This window comes from Lepisosteus oculatus, chromosome 1 (genome assembly GCF_040954835.1).
Source record: "Lepisosteus oculatus isolate fLepOcu1 chromosome 1, fLepOcu1.hap2, whole genome shotgun sequence".
Classification (NCBI taxonomy): Eukaryota; Metazoa; Chordata; class Actinopteri; order Semionotiformes; family Lepisosteidae; genus Lepisosteus; species Lepisosteus oculatus.
Window position 1 is genome coordinate 54,966,328 of NC_090696.1, and position 23,953 is coordinate 54,990,280.

Below are 23,953 nucleotides of genomic sequence, written 5' to 3' on the forward strand. Positions count from 1 at the left end.
TGTCAGTCTGTCCATGGGGGGAAGGGGAACTGTCTGTTTTTTTCACTGACAGACAAAGTCGTGTTGTGTTAAGAAAAACTACAGTATGTTTAACAGCTGTTCAAAACACTTTATTTAGTGGGGCAATTTAACAGACGCCTCAAGCCTTAAAATAAAATCATATATATTGTAATTAGAATCAAGAATAACAAAGCAGTATTAAAAATACCACTGAAACAATAATAATGTGTCTGGTCATTATTAACAGTATTGATTTAATAATAATAATTTCAAGCTTCTTGTAACTTTTTCAGAGTTACTTTTTTCTTCGGTTTTCAACCACAGTAAATTTAGCTTGAAGTTTGAAAACAATTTTGGCACCATCTTGAACACTGGGAGACCGGTGTATACATACGTTCACAACGCGAGAAATACTGCTCAATAGTTTCATGCGAAAAACCCGTATTTGGCCATAGGAAGCAGAACAGCACAGTCTCCAATTACGCAGACGTAAGAGCATTTGATTTCTGAAACCCTTTCTTTATGTCCAGTTTTCATTCAGGTAAGGGTTAACTATATACATAATACTGCTGACAGCAGGAAAATTACTATTCTTTACTCAACAGCGTCTTAAAAACAGCACCCATGATGTTCGAACCGTTTTTTTACACAGAAGACTGACACAGCTTTGCATTGTACATCTCTTTTTCTCGTGGTTTTATTTATTGTGGCACCATGCACTGGAATAGTAAGATGCTGTTCACAAACCAATAGCATTTAAACACCCACAATGCTGCAACTAAGAGCTTTACAAACTATGCAGGTCCTCTGATCTTTCCAAGCCTTGCTTTGGGTTGTGAAACCTTTTTACATTTTTTGAATTATTTTTTTAATACGGCACCGTTTGAAAGGTAGTACATGGGGATAGGGGGGTGCTCTTCACAAGTCAATAGCTTTTGTGCAACCATACTCATTATGCTGTAACCAAGTGTTTTACACACTAGATACGCCGTTTGACCTACCAACAACCTTGCTTTGATATGTGAAGCCTTTCTTTCAGATACCTGGCTATTTTTTCAGATAACTAGATATGTACATTTTGCAAACCCTGGTCTAATGATAATATGGTATGCACAATGTCACAGTGGTAGGTTTTGCAAGCAGGAAATGTAGTGATAGATTTGAAAGAAAAAAAGGATGATATACAGCAAAATTCAGTGGAAGGACTATAAGTTTATCTGCAGACAGTATTGGTTCCATAAACTAAGGAAAAGGAATCCAACAGAAATACATAAAGGAAACACAGAAGTGTTTATCAATCAATCAAATCTCTTTTTAATTGTTGTATTCCTTATTACATACATTACAAAAACATACTTGCTTTATACTGTGCAGTGTATTAAAAAACTCTATGGTCACTACACTGTATGTAATGGTGCCCACTAAACCTCTTTCCCACCATTTCACGGGGGCAATGTCACGTACTGTAGCTGATTCACAGCTGGATACAATTTTATCTTGCAAAAATTTAGATATTTGTCAACATATTTACTAAAACAATCCATCCAATTAATCTCACCGTATTAGTCTCACTGAACACCCCAGTGCTCACTCGATGTTCACACCCCCAGTAAAATAAAAATACATTTTTTTTGCATTGTCACCTCGCACCAGAGGGGGATGAAAAGAACCCATGGTCATTTCCCATTGACAAAGTTTATTAAAACTCATTCAAAGGATGTGGTGTGTTAACTCTGCCTAACAGAGCTGCTTGTAAGAGCAAGGTGGCTTTCTGCTCAATTAAATAAAGCTACAGTACAGACAGATTTTAAATTCTTCAAGCAAAATTAGCTGTTTGTCAAAATCTTCTACTTTGCAAGCAGTACATGACTTCTCAAAAGGTACCCTTTGTCTGTCATGCAAACTCAACAAAGGTTTATTTTTTATAATTTGGAAATTTGAACGGTATGCCTCAGGGACTCATTATGGTATTGTAGTGAATGCAATTCGTGCAGGAAAATCAAAATATCACCCTCCCTCAGCTGTGTATCGCCACCCACTGTTCCAGAGGTGTATTGTTTCAAAGTATGTGTGAAATATCTTTTCCTACTCCAGTTATTAATCCAAACTATTTTTAATCATCTGGCTATGAAAAAAATATAGCCAAAAGGATCACTGTAAAGGTTAAATTCAAAGCTGAAAAGACAAGACTCACTGTGCCTTCTCTAGCTCTGAATTCGTTTCAATGTTATTAATAATATATTCCGTATTGCATTTAAACTGCAATGTTTTTACAAATATAGGAAAAGGTTCACAATAAGCTAGAATAGTGATCCTGATGGTAACTGTAACAAACTGTCACGTTTCACATCCTTGTGAAAAAATCATGACGTTTTAATCCAATCAAAGGTTTGATGGCTTTTTTTTATTTTGAAACCGTGATCTTGAAATGCAAGTGTGAAGTAGAGTTAACATCTTGAGATTTAAAAGATTATTGTAATTACAGGTTTGTTCGGGCCGACTTGCCTGCCTGCCAGTGTGTTGACGTCACTGCCATTCCCTGTGAATAGCAGGGACCTGAGCCGCCAGGATGAGAGGAGATCTCAATTTAGCTCAACTGGATGATTCCTTGTTGAGTGATCCCAAAGGCCTGGGTTTGATCCCCCAGTTTTAAAGGGCCCATTAACATTGGAATGTTCTTTTTTACAAGTGTAAAAAGAGGCGATACACGTGTCTCCTCTATAACTCTTCAGTTTACAGAGATTCCACCATTAATGATAATAATACTCTTCTTCTGTCTATTTTTTGGTTTAGCAGGATTTGCGCGATAAGCACATTGTTAATGGGGATGACATTACCTACGTCTATATCACTGTAACACTCTATTGGATTTAAATCTGGGGATTCAGCTGGATTTTTCACCCAGTTTTCACAATGTGTCTCCTCTATTACTCTTCAGTTTACAGAGAAATTCCACCAGAGCCTCACAACATTGTCTAATTTTTAGTTTAGCAGGATTTGCGCGATAAGTTCATTGTTTAATGGGGATGACATTACCCATGTCTATATCACAGTAAAAAACTTGTAAAGTAAAAAGCTGTCTCTTGTTGACTTCCCATTTCTTTTCATCTTCATTATGTAGTGTGAGTGAGTCTTCTTGATTTTGGCCATAGTCCATCTCTTAGTGCAGTAAGCTGTCTGTCCCAAAAAATGGTACAGATAAACATGTACTACAGATGCAGCCATTCAAAACTGTGGTACAACGCGGTGGGAGTGTCGCAATATACCACAATATACCATATGCAAAATAGATTATGATAATAGTATCCGGAATCACTTTGTTAAACCACCAGGTGGAGCTAATAAAGCTTAACCTCTCCTGTACAGCATTTGAACTGTCACCGGAAAACACCTGGTTTTGAATCCCGATACTGCTGAGGGGCAAACTTTATTCATTAAGAATTTAAGTTGTATGCTCTTTAGACTTTTAAATTTAAATTGTGTATTTCAGCATGTTATCATTATACATTAAAAAGTTGGTATGTTTTATGAAAGCAAAATTGCTCAGTTGGACAAAAGTACACAACCTACCACCTTTATCATAAATATTTTAATAATGCAGAAATATCTTACACATCAAAGTCTTTACCGAAGATATTACTAATAGTATTAATAATGAATGACCTTGGAAAAGCTTTAAATTCAAAGTATTACCCTGGTCCACATTCTTTGTAACCTTCTTTGTAAACGAAAATACTTTATTTTTTCATTCACAAAAAGTAACAACACTTCGTTGATCTGATCACGCATTCGTTTTCAATCATAAAAAGTATGCCTTTCACATGCTCATAAAATATATTAAATTAGGAACATAAACATATCACTGTATGTAAGCTGTACTGTATATGGGTGAAATAATACACACCAGTATTCCATTTCTCCATAAATATTTTAAGCATCAAAGTCTTACATGTGGTTATTTCGGAAATGTTTTTACGTGCTCCTTCTGACCATATTACTGTACGTTTATGTCCTTTGTGAAAATTGATCATTTTAACCTTTTCTGCTAATATGTTAGTTATCGGAGTAATACTTTTAGAATTTGATTAATAGGAAATATAATATGGAATTGCGTATCTAAAGAATTTAATAATCATATAATTCTATTCATGTACTGTAGCACAAACAGTAGTATTAGACTTTCTATTGGTTTCTTTATGGCTGTTTCAGTAGTGGTTACATGACTGCATCAGTGGTGTGATGGCTTAAATGACTGACTTGGATAGTCTTTGGGCTTCCTTTTCCAGTTTCTTACACTGTTGTTCCAAAGCCCTTTTTTACAGTGATAATGAGTGTAAGTATTCACAGAAATGCTTAAAACATTATAACTTTTATATAAACTTAATATAGTCAGAAGGAGCACGTAAGACATTTCCAAAATAACCAAAGAATGTAACCGAATGAAAGACTTTGATGCTTAAAATGTTTAGGAAGTGGGTAGAATACTGGTGTGTATTTTTTATTTAAACTACCAATACCAGCTATTTACAGTTTGTTCCTAAAATAATATTGTTTATGACCTTCAGATGCTTTATGCTCCCCTTCTTTTTATTCTCAACTACTAAAATGTCCCTTTAGTTGTAAAATTCCATATAAATATTCAATACTAAGCAGATTAAATCATGCACAGTAAAGAGATTAAATGATTAAATAATTCCACTAACAACCAATGCACTACGTCGGTCATTTTGGCCAGCCAAATCACGTACCGCGGTACACCGCAGTGAACTGTTGGTAATTTCGCACGGTATGGAGTTGTACTGTGCATTTCGAATGGCTAAATCTGTATCTGTTTTTCATGTTGTCAAAGGCAGGCTTTTGTGTATGACAATCAAACAGTATGTCTTCTTTAAAGTTGTCACCTACAAAGGAGCTGAAAATGTCTTGCTCTGAAGGACCAGAATGGACTAATACCTCTCTCAGTGCCTCTTTAGTATACTGAACCATAGGCTGGACTGTGGAGAAGTCTGTCTTCCCTTCGAAAATGCTTTGAGAGAAGGACTACATGCACTAGTACATCTTGCATCAAGTGACAGAGGGCCACGAAGTTGAATTGTCTAACAGATCTTTGTGATCTGCATAAAACTGACACTGCACTTTTTAAGATTTGACAACCACCCACTGTATGCAGTAAACTTCAATGTTGGCTTCTTCAGTTGTTTCTGCAAACCAAAATTGGAGGATTAGCAAACTGTTCAATAATATTGAAAAATGATTTAAATTGAATTTAGGACTAGGCAAATACCTGGAATATGGATAGATAAGTGTAGAATTTTACTTTTGGAATCAAAACAAAACTGTTTTTATAAAACGAGAAACAATGACCTTCAAAAAAACTTATAGAAAATAGATTTGTTGGTGTTTTTGTTGATACATCATTTTCATCTACTGCAAAATACAGAGAAGCAATAAAATGATAAATGTGAAAACATATAGTTAATATAATAAATAAATCTAGGGATGTTAAGATAATTTTGCACATGTAAGACATCATTTAGTATATTGTATATAATTGTGATGACCGTGTTACAAAAACTATATTGCTGTTCTGGTATCCCAGAAACGAGCAAACAGATTCTTGGGTTTAAAGGCTACTGAAACTGACAGGCTAAAAACCTAAACAGATGTAGGGAGTTGATTTAAGTCTTCAAAGTCCTTAAAGGCATTATGACAGTATAAAAAAATGACTTTTCATTAAACTTGCCATGCCATTTTATTGAGGCTAACAGACTGGTTGCTATCAAGGAGCATTTTATTCAGAACTAGCTGTTACCAAAAATATAGTTAGATGGGCCACACACTCTTCTGATTTGTGATGCTGTGATTGTAAGTTTCCAATATATGTTTTGTATTATTACGTCTGTGTTATTTTAAAATTTAATTGCAGTTTTATCTCCATGTTCTGTTAATTGCCTGGCTATTATAAGAAAAGAGAGTTGTGATGGATTCTGTGAGAGGCAGGTAAACAGATGGCTGTTTGTGTTTTGACTCTGACAGAAACTGCAATGTTTAGTTCAAAATTAGCCAATTATGTTTTTCTACCTGGAAATGTAAGTATGTATTAAGTCTTAATTTAAATGAAAATATACAAATAATTAACAATATTTTCTCAGAAGACAGATTTTGTGATGGAACATTCCCCATCATCTCAGCTTTTCAACAAGAACTAATGGCTGTTTCCTTTGAAATGGGAAGATTGTCACGGACGTCCAAAGGGACTAACCGTGGGGAGCAGGATAGCGGAAAAAGACCCATATGCGTAGCGGCGAGACGGGAAAAAGGCCTGGGCTCATTAGTGTAAAGAGTTCATGAATGCCGTATATAAATCTATGCCCTCAGGGAGCGGACGTGGGGCGCCCTGGTGATAGGCGGGTCTCAGGATATCTGAACGTCAATGCTGAGCGGGGACAGAGTGCAAGACCCGGAAATATATAGCCCAAGGGAAAGAGAGGGACCGGAAGGACACAGACCGGAAACCAGGGACAGGACAGAGAAGGAGCGCCCTCTGGCTGCAGAGGGCGTGACAGTACCCCCCCCTTCATGGGCGGCTCCCAACACCCATGCAAATACATGAGCTGCCCAGCACTGGGGGGAGGAAAAACCTCATTTAACTGAAAGGAAACCTCCGGGAGTCCACGGCTGAGAGCTACCCCCTCCTCCGGGGTATAAACCTTTATTGGGTGGAGGAAGGGGGGGTCGAGTAGAGCTCCGGAGACTTAAAACAAAAAAGTACACAAGCACAAACACAACAGACAAAAACCTGGGAAAGACCAGGGAGAAAAACCACACAAAACATAGGAACCAACAACAGTTCCGAGACACAGAGCAGGGGGGACCAAAAAGGAGGGGAAACCAGGAAGAAAAAAAAATCAAAACAAAAGGCAAAAAAACACAAAAACCCCGGGGAAAAATACCGCAGACTGGGCAATTGGCACGTTCACATTCTAACGCTGATATCGGAGTGGACAACCTGAGGAAAGCCAGACCGAAGTCTGCTTACAGACATAGATGGCCGGAGTGATATCCAACGAAAAGAATGGTGGAACGGCAAATGGGCACGTTCACATTCTAATGCTGATATCGGAGTGGACAACCTGAGGAAAGCCAGACCGAAGTCCGCTCACAGACACAGATGCCCGGAGTGATATCCAGCGAAACGAATGGACGAACGGCAAAGGGGCACGTTCACATTCTAACGCTGATATCGGAGTGGACAACCTGAGGAAAGCCAGACCGAAGTCCGCTCACAGACACAGATGCCCGGAGTGATATCCAGCGAAAAGAATGGAGGAACTGCAGAAAGCTTACCATTCTATCACTGATATCGGAGAGAGCAAGACCAGGAAGAGCCAGGCACGAAAACCCGCTCCAGACACAGAAGCTCGGAGTGATATCCAGTAATAAGAATAGGAAAGCCAGCTCAACATTCAATCGCTGATATCAGTGATATCTACCCGAGGAAAGCCAGGTGCAGGACCCGCTCACAGGCACGGAAGATCGGAGTGATATCCAGTGATTATAATAGAGGAACTGAAAAAAAAACAGCCCAGAGAACAAGAAAAAACTGCGGCAAGACAAAAAGCGCCGCTCGCGGGGTCAGAATGTGGCTCACCATTCTATCACATTCTGGACGTCCAAAGTGACTAACCGTGGGGAGCAGGAGAGCCGAAAAAGACCCATATGCGTAGCGGTGAGACGGGAAAAAGGCCCGGGCTCATTAGTGCAAAGAGTTCAGGAATGCTGTATAGAAACCTATGCCCTCATGGAGCGGACGTAGGGTGCCCTGGTGCTAGGCGGGTCTCAAGACATCCGAACGTCAATGCTGAGCGAGGACAGAGTGCAAGACCCGGAAATATATAGCCCAAGGGAAAGAGAGGGACCGGAAGGACACAGACCGGAAACCAGGGATAGGACAGGGAAGGAGCGCCCTCTGGCTGCAGAGGGCATGACAAAGATTTGTGAAATTGATATCAGCAGTGAGCTGCATGCTGGTAAAGAAGCAATCTTAGATTATTAAACAGCCTGTTTGCCCTGTTACATAAGGTGTTCTTTCCATTTAACAAGCTTGTTTGCACAGCAACCACAGTCCTGTATCATTTAATTGTGGTTAAGGCTTCAACCATCCCTTAACAGAAAGTGGCCGATTCCAGGTAAGGGTCATGGCATCAGGAACTAATCCCAGAAACACAGAGTGCAGAGCAGTATACACCCCAGATGGAATACACCCACCCCTAAGCATTAATGGACAATTTAGAGACAGGAATTAACTTAGCTACTGTATGTATTAAAAAGGGGGAATGAAACCAGAGAATCCAGATCCCGTGCAAACACAGAATATACAAAACTACAAAGAAGGTGCCACAGTTATAAATTAAAACCAAAACAAAGACCTATGATGCATTAGTACTAAATGCCACACCATCATACTGCCCCTGTTCAGTATGCCATGATGCAAAATATTATATATTTGTAATACACATTACAAAATTTTTCCTTCTGAACTGTAGTTATGGATGCACAATCTTTTTATCTATATCCATGCAGTAAAAGTAATTCTATTGATCTCTGCCCTGTTTCAAGCTCACAGGGTAACGTAACAGGTCTGTCACTAAATTTCACATTGCTAGCCTGTCTCATTCCATTCACAGGTTTTCAAAGATTTACACTCTTTTTAAAAAGGCAAAAAAAAATCACAGGAATCAATTATGAAAATAACAGTAAACATATACAATTTTATATTGTCTTTAAAAGTAAACTAGAAGTTTAAAAATGAACCAAAGTCAAGTTTTTATTTCTTGCTTGGATGTCTCTAATGTTTATATAGGTTTCTCATAATACAGAGTGTACATACAGTGCCTCGAAAACATTTTCAGCCCTCTCTGGTGCTCAATTTCTTTTCAATTTTACTGATGCATAGATTGTCTTTTAAATTTATTTAGACTTTGCAAATGTATTTAGACCCTTGCACAATTTTCCCATTTTGTTGTTTGTCATGACACTATGAAGTAAAAATCAATGTATAATCAATATACATTATCTATATTATCTTAGCAGAAACAGAAATAAATAGATAATATGAAAAAAATGGAAAGTCATAACTGTATAAATATTCAATCCATTGGCTTTAAAAACATTTTTTTTATATAAATCACAGAACTAATATTGACTAATATTGTAAGGTCCTTCAAGGAAAGATTCAATCAAAGAGATTTTAAAACAGCTCAAGGATAAAGTTGTATAAAGAAACAGATCAAGATCATTAAAAAAAATGTAAAATCTCTTTGATTTTCAGTTCAGCGTTAAGAAGTGGGAAGCACCTCCTCCAAACCGAGCAGCTGAGCAAGGAGAAAACCAATTCAAGATTCAAATATAATGCCCTTGAATTAATTACATAGTTCAATGGTTTGAGAGTGTTTGTATAAGTCAAAAAGATTTGTCACTCCACAAAGTTAGCCTGTACAGCAGAGTCAAAGCCCCATTTAAAACCCTGAATGGAGTTGGCAGCAAAACATTTAAGTGATAATGCAAACATAAGGCAAATGCTTTTGTGGTCAGACAAGACAAAATTGATTTTTATTTTGTTCTTAACGCAAAGCATTACATTATTACACCACCCACCATAGTGCATCACTCAGACAACACCATCCCTACTGTTGCTAGCAATAAGTTATGGAGATACTTCTACTCAGCAGGGACTGGAAAGCTTGTTGGGTTTGGTTCCATTTGGAAAACCTGTTCAATTACTAAAGACTAAAAACTAGGTCCAAACCACATCTTTCAGCGGGGCAATGACCCCCAAAGCACAAGGTCAAAACTACACTGGATTGGGATAACAAGAAGAAAGTAAATACCCTTGAGTAGCCAGATTAATGTCCTTATTTGAATCTGGAAAAAAAAATCTCTATCAAGAATTGAAAATTGTCTATGAAACATCTACTAGTTATAATCAACATCCTGACAGAGCTTTTGCAAAAAGTGCACCATCTCAGTGTAGCAAAACCTATGAAAAGACTTGTAAGTATTGACACAGGGGGTGAACACCAGTATTTACAGTTTGAATTAATACATTCTCTCTAAAGTATGTGTATAAATAATTTATAATTCAGCAAAATGGGACATAAGAAGACATCTGAAGGAAGTTAATAATTCTGCAAGACACTGTATATATTGTCGTAAGGTATTATATTGTATTATTGTGGTGTTCATGGTTTAATACTGCATCCAAACTGTAAACTTTCTCGTTTGAAGTATACCAATGTATCGGTGTATATTGTCTGTTCTGACTTGTTTCCATTGCGGCCTGAATTATAGTAATTTCGGATACTGCATAGTTGTTAATAAGTTTAAATCATGTAACCTTACATATTAAAAATATAAATGTCCTGTCTATGCACAAACCAGAGGAAAGGAAAAGCACAATACTTTTCCTTAAATTATTTAACAGCTTATCTATAATTACTATTTTTCATTATCTACGTCTTTCCCATTCTTTTTTAGCACGTCGTTACCAAGGAGACGGATTCAACCGAAGAGCCCTTTTGCCGCATTTCCAAAGAAACTACCCAGAATGACTCAAATTACCGCAAGGCATGTTAAGATGCTTGAAGTATTCTGCATTCGTCCATTTTTAGCAGCAATGTCACGTTATTTTTTTATCCGTGTCTATCCATGTTTTATCTTTTAAATTATCTATGATCTTTTGAGGGAACAAGCAAAAAACACAAACTCGTATTACATAAAATTGATTAAACTAAATACATTATAAAATATAAAACGGGATTTTACTCGAGTGGACGATTTGTAATGTTTTATTTAGATTGACAGATAATAATTTATTTGAAACAGTTTTTTTTTCCCGGCAGTATTTTAAGTATATAAGTAAAATAAAATTAAACTGACCCACTGCCATTGGGTTTCAGTTCCGGCAGTGAAAGTAACCATTTTAAAAATCAATATGTTATAATCCCGTTCACATTGTCCAACTGCCTGAAACTGGACTGTAAATAGACAGCTAGTGTATTGCGATATTAAGTAAAACGGATTGAGAAATGTTTTGGAACTGTAAATGTAATATTATTTATTTTCATAAAAAATGCATGCCATTGTTGAGAGTGTAAATAATAAAACAGCTTCTATCTACACACCGTTTAGGTTATCTGCAATCTGCTTTAAGGATCGAGTACTTGACATTTACTTTATATTTTAAAACTCAACTATTCTCAACCTCAGTGATACAGCGAACATATCCAACACCACGTACAGCGCAGAGTCGAAAACCATCCCGTTTGTCTTTTTTTTCTAAGCAAACTTACCAGACTCCAAGCCAAGCTAATAGCCAAAGGACAGGCACTTTCCTTCTATGACGAAGCAACCAAGGTGCAGTTTCCAGACCGAATCTCCAAAAGCTCATTTTAAGTTTATTTTTAAACTAATATATATATATCCCTTTATCCACTTCGCCAACTGTTACAGTGCAATTCTGCTGGGAGCAGGAAAGGTCCGGACAGATGCTTAGATTGATGGCTCAGTCTACCAATCAGTTTATTAGATTATTGCATTAATTATTATTATAGTATTATGCTCCAATAAGGTAAGACGAGTGTCAAAATTTCCTTTACCACTTCAGAAGAGGCAGCTTGCAGCATCTGTTTGAGCTGCTTCAGCAGGTAAAGATCAGGACAATGCTGTGCCATAGGTTCTCGTGGCAATATTCCGCAGCCGCAGCTGAATTGCATGTTTCAGGTGCAACTGAATTACTTGGCATTTCGCGTCTGTTTTAATGACCAAAATACAGAATTAAATTATATTCGATAGCAATTGGAACACCATGGTTATTTTACAACATTTATTTAAACGACATAACATCTTGAATTTTTAATCATATCACGCTTTATAAAATACACGTTTAAAGTCATATTGGCTTCCTTACGAATGTAAATATGAAAAAAAACTCCTCTATTGGACGAAAATATGGTTCCCTTTATTATTGCAATTGTAAATCTCGATCTGCTTCTGCATTATTTTCTTCCCCGGGGAAAATGTAAGACAGTGGAATGATAATAAAAGCTCATAGTAATGAGTTACAGAAGACATTATGCAAATACGTGCGTTGAGATGTTGTCATGGTGATTCGGTCAATTTGCATTACAGTCCATAACAGGCTGTTTGCAGTTCACCGCTGCAGTATCCTCTCCCATCCAATATAAAGGCATCTACTGTTTGTTGTATATACAGTAGACGTACATTCCAGTATGTAGAATATCATACTATTGTTAACCATAAAAGAATTATGTTCTTTTTTTTCATTTTTATTATTATATTCTTTTAAATCGACAACCTATAATGCTGAAATAAATATGTTAGTCCATTAATTTCTCTGTTATTTTAGATTATGAGAACATTGTAAGGTAAACACAGTTTGATTTCTTGAGAAAACATTTTTTATTCTAGAAGTATGAACAGCACTTAAGCATTATTTGAGACATATTCTTTTCCAAGACAATTCATTTCTCTATAAGACATTCCGTGGAAGTGGGTTATCTGAGACATGTTTGCAGAGATTGAATTGCAGAATATCTCATACAGAGCCAACTACACTACTTTCAAGTCCAGACATGCCAAACCGGGAGTATTGTGATTTTCCTCTTTTTGTGTTTGGGTTATTATTTGTTGTACAATTGTCCTGTACACCGAACACATGATTAAGGCCAATGTTGCACCAGGTCAGTCACCCACACAACACTCCACACCACTAAGACTGAAGATAGCCTCTTGAGATGAATATATACCTCAGGCATACCAAATGTGTTCTGTACAGATAATATTGTACACACACACGGATGCTAAATATTGAATATCCAATTTATTGATATACTGTAACATCAATATATGCATAACAAACATACGATAATATATTTGTGAAGTGATCTGTGGTGATACAAATGTCTGATTGTTCACTCATGGATCACAAGGAGATGAATTAAAATATATTAACTACAGTATAAAATATTAAAGAATATTAGAAATCATACATTTTAAATTTTATTCTCAAAGATCCGCTGCCCAGACATCTTTAATGAGTTAAAGTTTCATTGAAAATACAGAACTTGGCTCTGTTAGTCTGTGGTCTGAATTAGCAGCTACCCTGTATGTGTTCTGTGTAGTAAGTGTTCTGGTGTTGAAGATGAGGGTTTGTACAGTATATGTAAGAGAGTGGACTATTGTGTGAAATCAAGTTCAATGTTAGTTTATATTTCTTTTGTTGAGCAGTAATTGAACATGTAAGAAGTGAATGGGAGTGAATGAGTTAGCACTTTTAAATGCATTTTCTTTTGTACTTCACCAGTGGATTGATGGAGGGCTTCTTCAAAAATGTATTTATATAGATTATATATATTTCCAACTGGGTTTTTCATTCATTTGCAGAAAATTTAAAAAGAAGTGGGTATCGCACCAGAGTGTTGTGGCTAGCTCTGGTCCTGGAGCTTATAGTGATTCAACAGAAGCTCCCCTGAGTTTCCTGACTATGATCTAGAGTCAAAATCAGAAAATGTACCACCGGTGCAGGGAGAAGAGAGGGAGCTTTACCCACCTCTAAGACTAAAGTGCCAAAGAGAAATGGCTTGAGCGACATACAGAATCGAAAACATATGGTGTTGTCTTCTCAGCTTCAAAGGTACACTCCTTGTGGATTAATTTTTACCTCGAACATATGCCCATATGCCAACATATGCAAAAGCAAACTGAATACAAAATGTACTTGCAAGAATTACAAACATTGCCCAGGTCTACAGATGCAGCCATTCAAAATGGGTGGGGTATTTCGCGGTATACCCCGGTGGGCGTGTCGCGTTATCACGCAGTATCACGGGGTTATTTGACGTCACGACGGAAAGTATCCGGCATCACCTTGTAAAACCGCCAGGGGGAGCCAATAAAGCTTAACCTCTCATGTACAGCATTTGAGCTTTTAAATTTAAACTGTGTATTACAGCATGTTAATCATCAGTCATTAAAATGTTGGTATATTTTATGAAAGCAAGATTGCTCAGTTGGACAAAATTACACAACCTACCTTTATCAGAAATATTTATGCATCAAAGCCCTTACTGAAGATATCACTAATAGTATTAATAATGAATGACTTTGGACAAGCTGTGTACTCAAAGTATAATTTCTTTAGCACATTTGTACAAGCACTTGGAATCTGTCCAAGCCCTACTTTGTCAGGCATTTTCTTTTACTTCAACAGACATAAAAACTCCCTTGCTTTTACCAGGGCGTTTCATAATTTCTAACTATGAAAATTATTTAAAATGCGACACTTATAATTCAACTAGAGCTCAAAATATCACAAGGAACCTCAAGAGCACAGCAAAGACTGTATTAAAAGATACTTGTATCAGATACATGAGTATCCAGGCTTTTTTATCAACACTTTCTTTTCTGTATACTAGATATTATGGAACCACTTCAGAAGGGTGTCAGCCAGTCAGATTCCAGGAATCGGTACTTTAAATAAAAAATACACACCGGTATTCCATTTCTCCCTAAACATTTTAAGCATCAACGTATTTAACTAACGTGAAATAGCGTGTGAAAAAGTGGTAGTTTTAAGCTTTTCTGCTAATATAATATGGAATCGCGTATCTAAAGAAATTAATAACGATATGATTATATTCGTGTACTTCGACAGGGCTGTGTAGGGCTGTTTTGCCTCTCTCTTCATGTGACTTCCCTTGTAGCCCACTGGCCTATGTGCCTAATTACCAACTCACAGGTTGTGTGTTCAAATCCAGCTGGCGTTGTGACTTTTCTTTTAACAAACATTTTTTCGAAAAAATAGAATAGCAATATTATGGACAATCAATTGACTTCTATATTTCAAAATATCACAACATGATCGAATCTAAGTCATTTTTGATAACAATGAATAGTCACCTTCTTCCCTTCTGACAACGGTCCCTGCTTCTGCTTCCTGCTTCTATTGTGTGTGTGTGTGTGTTGGGGGGGATCCCTTCAGATCTCCCTTCAGATTTAAAAGGTTATTAATCATATCTTTGGTGTTGCATCTTACCAGTGCAGCTGATCTTTTGTTGCCTGGGTGGGTCAACTATCACAAAGCTTTAGAGAACCTAACATTTCTATTACCAACAAATTGTAAATTTGTAATAGAGTAAATTTTTATAGAGAAATGGAGGCTGGACAGTATGCGTTACAGTATAAACATTTATATTGATTTAAATCGTGTTTTGATTTAAATCGCAAACGTGTGTTTAATTATATGTGTTTTTTTAATTATAATCAGACAAATGCAACATAAATTGATACAGTATCTTTGTCTTATAAGTATCTTAATAAACTTTCAGCATAGCTTTCTCCCCGTTTAGATTTATTTTTCTTGGGATTTTGGGATCAAATGTGGAAGGATTAGATTGTAATCGTTTTTATTTTTCAAATACGTTTTAGAAAAGTGTAATCTATACCTGCCCAGACTGTACGCCTTCCTAAACCCCGCCCTGACCACTTTCACTTCTGTCCTGCTCTTCCCCGCACACCCCAGCCGGGCGCTTTTCGGCCTCTACCTGGGACGAATGTATATTTAGATATTTACACCCGGCACGGCACCGAGGGAGCGTCTGCATTTATAACTTAGTTTTTAAAATTAATCAAGCAATATGAAGCATCTCCTTTTACTTTTAAGTCCCTTAAATACATTGAGCACAGCTTTCTCACCACTTAGATTACTTTTTGATACCATCCTTACACAAAGCAGAAACTTCTTGTATTTTCCGATGACATACAGTACAAGTGGAAAGATTACAGATTTTAATCGTCTTTAATTCTGTTACGTTATACGTTTTAGGAACGTTTCATCTATACAAACACCACAAAACTATTCTCGATTGTATTTCTGAATGTTATGTTACACCTACAGTAGTTCACTGCTTTAAATACATCGAATTAAGAAAGTTAGGTGTAGCACTTTAGATCTTTTTTTCTGAACCAGGGAAAATCTGATCATGTTTCGCTATAACAATAATAAAAAAACTTTATTTTACATATCACCTTTAAAAGTGGCATCTCAAAGCAATACAGTAGATGGAAAAACAGTTAAAAGGGACCAAAGGAAGGAATTTTTACATTCCTCTTGTCTAACAGGAATGTTTTTTTTTGTGGACAGACTGTTAGACTAGAGAAAAAGAGCGCCTCCTTCTACGAAGCATTTCGTTGAGCGAATCACGAAAAGTGTATTTTTGCAATCAGCCTTATTTATGGGTTGCAATTTAAAAAAAGTCAAAAACCGCGCTCAAAATGCAATTTAGAGCTTTCTCGCAAGAGGAGACACCCAAATTATTTATGTAACATGCCACTGTTTGTGCATGAACAGGGTTATACTGCTATTCCCTTAGATACCCGATTAAAAAAATAATAACAAATTTTTTGAATCCCCGGCGGAACCGGGCATCCATATGAATCAAGTAACAGGTTTATTCAATGCTGAAAAAAAGAAGAAAGAAAACACATTCCATAAGAATTGACTGAGCTCTGCTCTGTACCACACAATGATCCCCCCATAGTCTCTGCCCCGGGTTATTTGGGTATTTTGACAGAGGGTAAAAAACTCTCTCTCTCGCTTGCCCCCCCCCTCCCTGTGTATTGTCTGTTTCCTTGTGCTATCCTTTGACAAAACAAGGTTCGCCAGCTAATGTGAATCAAAACCTTCAGGCTAGGTTTTTCTAGCTTTTAAAGTCGTGCGATGTGTAAGCGGGAACACATCATTATATCTTACATATTAAAAATACATAATATAGCTCCCGAACAAACGCAAACGTGTTTTTAATTAGATGCTTTTATTCACTCATGATCCGACAATGTCAGGAAGGACTAAGGGAATTGTCATCTGTTGTTGAAGCTCTGTGAGCTCGGTGACTTTGAGACCACTTGTTATCCCGGGTTGTTTCGCCACAATTCAAATAGAGAAAAAAGAGCTGACTGACAAGATTTAAGATGTGGCTGTCAATGTTGGATTAAAAAAAAACACATTGCCCGTTGCATTGCTTGAAAAATAACTTTATTTCGAGAGACTGGATAAGTAATTCAAGTGTTTTTTTAACTTCCTGAAAAACAAGTAATAATTTAACAATATGTGCAAAAGTTTTATGATATGTCGCTGTTGTGAATGTCTGTGGACATGTGCTGGCTGGACAGGAGGCTCTACTGTACACAGAGAGGGGCGGGAGGAGGGGACAGGCCGATACATACTCTTAGAGTTTGATTAATAGGGAATATAATACAAAAATATAGTACTAAAAATAAGATACACTCTACAGACATTCACAACGGCGACTGTCAGAAGATAGGACACAGCGGCTCAGGCACCCGCTGAATGGAAAAGGTTCCATTAAAAGGTTTAATTAAAAAGGTTTAATGTTCTGTATGGCTAATACTCTTAATATTATTTTCTGTATGTCTAACAATAGTGGGTACTGGCCTAATTCGTCCCTGCTCCCGTTGTTAGGTGTTAAAGTGTTGTTAAGTGTGAATTTGTACCTGTTTCCCTGAGGTCTTGTCCAGATTGACTGTCAGCGCCCAGGTCTGACAGTGGTCCTCCAGCAGTGCCAGGTTCTGGCGCAGCCTCTGTTCTGTGGGCGACAGCAGGACCAGGTCGTCTGCAAAGAGCAGGAACTCAATTTCCATAATTAATGCAGATCAGTAAATCAAGGGACAAAACAATTTTTGCGCCCGGCTCCTCAATGGGCTTTGACGTGCTAATGCATTGGTTTAACAGTCCGGGTGTGGCAAGCCTCTAATGTCTCCCGACCTCGGCAAAAGGAACCTGCCTTTCATTGGAAGACAATGAACACATTCTAGCCGTACATGTGAATATAGCAGAAATACACCGAGGGATTGGGTGAGCTCCCATCACAAAATAAAAACTGCGAACCTGCACTACAGCCACCACAGTACAGTATGGAGACCAAGACCTTTTACGGGAAGAGATGGGGTGCTTCTGTCGCCCCAGCTTCCAAAGAGCGAAGGGTAAGCAAATACAGCAGACTTCATCTGAAATACGCGACTATAGTGCATATTACAAGGTATTATTGCCGTTTTGAATTTTAAATTCAATTATAATTATTTCTTCATAGCCTGTTCTTCAAGAAAACACCGCACAAGTGAAACGATCTTCGAAATCTACCACCAGGACAGAAAAAAAGAAAGCAGTAAGAGAAAAAAAGTAAAGTTTATTTTGACGTCTGTTCCGCGACTGATGAATAGTACTGTGTGACTTTATTTCTTACATGAATTATGTTATTTTGCCACAGGCCGTGGGTCTCTGCTCTCGGCCACTGGCCAGGGTGCCAACCTGTAGAAGCACCACCTGTATGGAGACTTTTCGGCAGCAGCGGGAACAGTATGACGCATTACTGGGGAGGATTGGGAGGCTAGAGACACTCTCTGAAAATGCAGAGGAAGGAGACAGTATGTTCCAGCAGTCAAACAGTTGAGCAGCTGTCTCCCGATAAGTGCCTCTCCCAACCGCGCAGGTTGCAATGCCTGGCGGAAGCTCTGCCCCCCACAGAGCACACACCGCCTCAGTACACTCCATCCCGGCCTCTCCGCTCACCACTGCGCAGGAATTGGTTGATGCTGTCCCCGCCGTCTATCTCCCCTCAGGAAGCACCGTTTACAGAGCGGAATTTACAGACGCCAGTGGGACAAATAATTCTCCCAGATATCCAACTGTTACCCATCACTCAAGAGATGGAGGGGGGGTTGTACTTGCAGTGCATCGGCATAGACAGGAAAGCAAGAGCCGACCGCTACGCCGCCCTCGTGTTTCGAAATCTTGTGACTTTTGAAATTTACTGGGGGTGGACAACATTGGTAAATTTCGATGGGTCCAGAGGCAAAAGTGCCTTGCCTTACAATCTCCCGGAAATCATTAGTTGCATGGTGAATCGGAGATTCTCAACCCTTACTTCGTGTGACTGGAAAATAATTCGTGATCGGATCAACGAAATGCTTCGTAGAAGGAGGCGCTCTTTTAATAATAATAATAATAATTGCTTACACTTATATAGCGCTTTTCTGGACACTCCACTCAAAGCGCTTTACAGGTAATGGGGACTCCCCTCCACCACCACCAATGTGCAGCATCCACCTGGATGATGCGACGGCAGCCATAGTGCGCCAGAACGCTCACCACACATCAGCTATCAGTGGGGAGGAGAGCAGAGTAATGTAGCCAATTCATAGAGGGGGATTATTAGGAGGCCATGATGGGGTAAAGGCCAGGGGGGAAATTTGGCCAGGACACCGGGGTTACACCCCTACTCTTTTCGAGAAGCGCCCTGGGATTTTTAATGACCACAGAGAGTCAGGACCTCGGTTTTACATCTCATCCGAAGGACAGCGCCTGTTTACAGTATAGTGTCCCCGTCACTATACTGGGGCATTAGGACCCACATGGACCGCAGGGTGAGCGCCCCCTGCTGGCCCCACTAACACCTCTTCCAGCAGCAACCTTAGTTTTTCCCAGGAGGTCTCCCATCCAGGTACTGACCAGGCTCACACCTGCTTAGCTTCAGTGGGTTGCCAGTTGTGAGTTGCAGGGTGATATGGCTGCTTTCCTCTAGTCTAACAGTCTGTCCACGAACAAAACATTCCTGTTAGACAAGAGGAATGTAAAAATGTGTGTGTCTCTCTCTTCTGGATGTTTCTCTCACTCTCTGCTGAATGAATAAAAGCATTTTATTAAAAACGCGTTTGCGTTTGTCTGGTATTTACTTTGGTCCCTTTTAACTGTTTTTCCATCTACTTTATTGCTTTGAGATGCCACTTTTAAAGGTGATATGTAAAATAATGTTTTTTTATTATTGTTATAGAAAAACATGATCAGATTTTCCCCGGTTCAGAAAAAAAGATCTAAAGTATACTAGTTTGTCACTCTTCTCATCCCCTCTGTGCTTAATGGCTTTTGAATAGAGTCACATGAAGAGAGAGGTGAAACAGCCCTACACAGCCCTGTCGCAGTACACGAATATAATTATATCTTATTAATTTCTTTAGATATGCAATTCTTTTAATACAGTCTTTGCTGTGCTCTTGAGGGTCCTTGTGATATTTCAAGCTCTGGTTGAATGATAAGTGTTGCAGTTTATTTATGGGTTGCAATTTAGAAAAAGTCAAAAACCGCACTCAAAATGCAATTTAGAGCTTTCTGGCAAGAGGAGACACCCAAATTAATAATGTAACATGCCACTGTTTGTGCATGAACAAAGTTATACTGAGATTTCCTTAGATACGCGATTAAAAAAAAAACATTTTTTGAATCCCTGGCGGAACACATTCCATAGGAATCACCGCTTTTATATATTGCCTTTAAAGGTGGCTTCTCAAAACGCTTTACAGGATAAAAACAACAAGAACAGCAACAACAACAATATTGTATTTCATTGCACTTTGAAAACCAAGTAATAACTTAACTATACGTGCAAATGTTTTATGATATGTCGCTGTTGTGAATGTCTATGGAGTGTATCTTATTTGCCTGTCTGTCCTGGCTCTCTCGCTCGCTCTCCCCCCACCTTATGAAGCATCAGACACAGAAACGGTAACAACATCTTGTGGAGTGTATCTTATTTGCCTGTCTGTCCTGGCTCTCTCGCTCGCTCTCCCTCCACCTTATGAAACATCAGACACAGAAACGGTAACAGCATCTTTCTTTCTGTTCACTCAGTCTCTGGTGCCGTGGCTCGGTGAAAGTGCAATGCGTGGGTCCAGCAATCTCATCCTGTCACTCAGATGGCACAGTCAGTAGTTAGTGGCACTTGATATGGTCCCTCCCAGCAGGATTGCAACATCTGGCAGGCTATCTCTTCTTCACCTACACCCACTCGCCAGGTATCCAGTCGTGTCTCCACTCTACTGGAGGTCCCCAAGCGTCCAGCACCTGTTCACGAGCCCTGTGCACCGCTTCAGTTAACAAACCTACAATATTGTAATAGAGAGTTAGTAAATTCAACAGTCCGTTAGCTAAACTTGGCCTCCATGGAGTTTCTTTGGCTGCCCGTGATGATCTCAAATGGGCTCAGTCTCACATTTCCATTTGCTCCAGCCCGCAAACTGCACAGGACCGCAGGTAGAGCATCTACCCACGGTGTTCCTTCGGTTGATATTTCCTTATTTGGTCTTTCAGACTGTGGGTGATGGGGGCAATGTGGCTTCCACCTCACCCCCAGGGAGGCGATTACAGCCTGTCACACCTTCCCAGTGTAGTATGCTCCTAGATCAGTATCCAAGGGGCAGGGCAGTCCGCACCATGGGATCATCCTTGTCATACACCTGGGTATCCACCAGAATTCTGGCTACAAAACACGGCATTAGGCTGTGAGAGCATGCAGGGTATCTGGTGTGCTGATGGCCCCACACCCCATCATCATACAACCCCACATTCTTTACACATTTTCTAACCACTATTAAAAATCTATTAAAGGCCTCAACCTGAATTCTCCCTTTTCCCCAAAAGAGTTTTCACAGGGGTCTCAGACTCCTGTTCTCCCAGTGCCGCTCGCCTGGCATCTGCATCTGCACGATGGTTCCCTTGAGTTACTGGAATTCTTTATTTATTGTGTTATTTACACCTTACTTCGGCTGCTTCCATCGGCAGCTGTAAAACTACAAATCAGTTCAGAGACAAGCCCAGTATTCTTAACTGGAGTCCCTGCCATTGTGAGAGAATCCTATTACTCCATAGCCGTCCAGAATTGTGGCCTACATGAAACAAATACATACATTCTATACATATACAGTAACCCTTTATCATCTTTCTTTTTACAATCTTCCATCAGGGCTCTAAACTGACTTGCTGCGCTGAGGCAGTGGAGGGGCATCATTAGCACCTCGCATTCTGTTGTAACAGCTCAGCCTGTTCTCTGTTCTCCCTCATGCATCAGAGAGGGCCCATCAGTAAACAGTATTACATTTTCTTAAAATTTTCACAGTCCCCCACCTTTTGGCTACAGCATCTAATGGTATAATAGTGCCTACCTCCATGCTCCTGCTTCAGCACAGCTGCCCAGAACCCTTTTTCCACACTTACATACAAAGGAATGGTTGATCCATCTGAGGAAACCCCAGTCTCAGCACCTATAAGAGAGCTTGTTTCAAATTATTACAGGCAGCTTTTGCTATTGGACCCAAGGCGATCTTGTCCTTGGACTGCTCCCCCCTTAAGCAGATCTGTTAAGAGTTGTGCTCACCCCGTAAAAACATTGCACCCACGCCCTGTTAAAATTACACACTGCTAGACACAAAAGGGCTTTATCATAACAGTTTAATATTAGACAGTCTAAACCTGAAGCAACTCAGACTTGTGGGTTTCCTCATCAGGGGAAGCACTCAGAATACCATCAGCATACTGAGTGATCACAGTCAGTTGAAGCCATATGATACCCTGTTCTGGATAGTCATTGCTTGTAATGCATAATATTCCAACCCAATAGATCTGGGATAAAACCACCCACATTCGCATGATAAATGCATGTGAATATTAAAATCTGGTACTCAGCAAGTAAAACTTGCTGCCTCAATACTCCTGTGGCCTCCTGCCGTCTCCCCATCTATAGCACTCTATAGCACACTGTTGAACCGAGGAGTGAAACAAGCATGACAGTAGTGCTCCAGTATCCCATAACAGAGAAACCAACACCCATTTAAAGTACACTTTAGGTTTAACTCCTTTTATGCACTGGACTGGGACAGACAGGGAGGCTACAAGGGATTTACAGGATCTAATCGTTAGGTAAACAGATCTCTCACAAGACTGTTTATTCTGCCCAGACAGAGCTCTTAGTAGGGTGATAAATTTTTCACTCTTCTTCTCTGTCAGCCTGTCTGTTTTGTTTCTAAGATTTATCCACTTTCTGTGGAATATACCCTATATAAACTGCTCACACCTTCATGTACATATTTCTCCCTATCTGTCGGTGGAGATTATTCAGTTCTGCAAATCTCACAGTAGTGTTATTATAATAATAATAATAATAATAATAATAATAATAATTGCTTACACTTATATAGCACTTTTCTGGACACTCCACTCAAAGCACTTTACAGGTTAAGGATGACTCCCCTCCGCCACCAATGTGCAGCATCCACCTGGATGATGTGACAGAAGCCATAGTGCGCCAGAACGCTCACCACACATCAGCTATCAGTGGAGAGGAGTAATGTAGCCAATTCATAGAGGGGGATTATAAGGAGGCCATGCTTGGTAAGGTCCAATGGGACATTTGGCCAGGATGCCGGGGTTACAAGCCTACTCTTTTCAAGAAATGTTCTGGGATTTTTAATGACCACAGAGAGTCAGGACCTCGGTTTTACATCTCATCCGAAGGATGGCGCCTGTTTACAGTATAGTGTCCCCATCACTATACTGGGGCATTAGTACCCACATGGGCCACAGGGTGAGCGCCCCCTGCTGGCCCCACTAACACCTCTTCCAGCAGCAACCTTAGTTTTTCCCAGGAGGTCTCCAATCCAAGTACTGACCAGGCTCACACCTGCTTAGCTTTAGTGGGTTGTCAGTTGTGAGTTGCAGGGTGATATGGCTGCTGGATCATGACTTAGAATCATGAATTTATGAATCATGAATCATGAATTTAGAATCATGACTTATCCCCAGTCATAATTCTAAACCTACAGAGTTTCAGCATGTCTGGTTTCGAGACATTAGAATAAATCCAACTTTTGTTTCCACTATTACAACTAATTGTATATAAATACAAAAACTTTATCATTTAGTATACCAAAACTCACAGTTACACACATACATGCCGGCACACAAATTCATAAAACACACACACACATCGAGAATCTATTTTTCTCTTCGTACTACAATGCGCTGTAT

At 39.1% G+C, this 23,953-nt stretch overlaps 1 protein-coding gene across 2 annotated transcripts in view; it reads right to left on the reverse strand.

The window, feature by feature from the left end:
• The window catches only part of gabrg1 (gamma-aminobutyric acid type A receptor subunit gamma1), a 144,871-nt gene extending 133,136 nt beyond the window's left edge, over positions 1–11,735 (reverse strand). Inside the window, exon 1 of one of the 2 annotated variants that reach the window (XM_015345342.2) lies at positions 11,658–11,735. Coding sequence is in view for 1 of the 2 variants with exons in the window: in XM_015345341.2 (XP_015200827.1) it covers positions 11,352–11,449 (98 nt within the window). In the remaining variant the exon portion in view is untranslated. Of the gene's footprint in view, positions 1–11,351 lie in introns of both variants that reach the window. The other variant, XM_015345341.2, reaches the window with a different exon arrangement.
• Between the last annotated feature and the right edge of the window lie 12,218 nt (positions 11,736–23,953).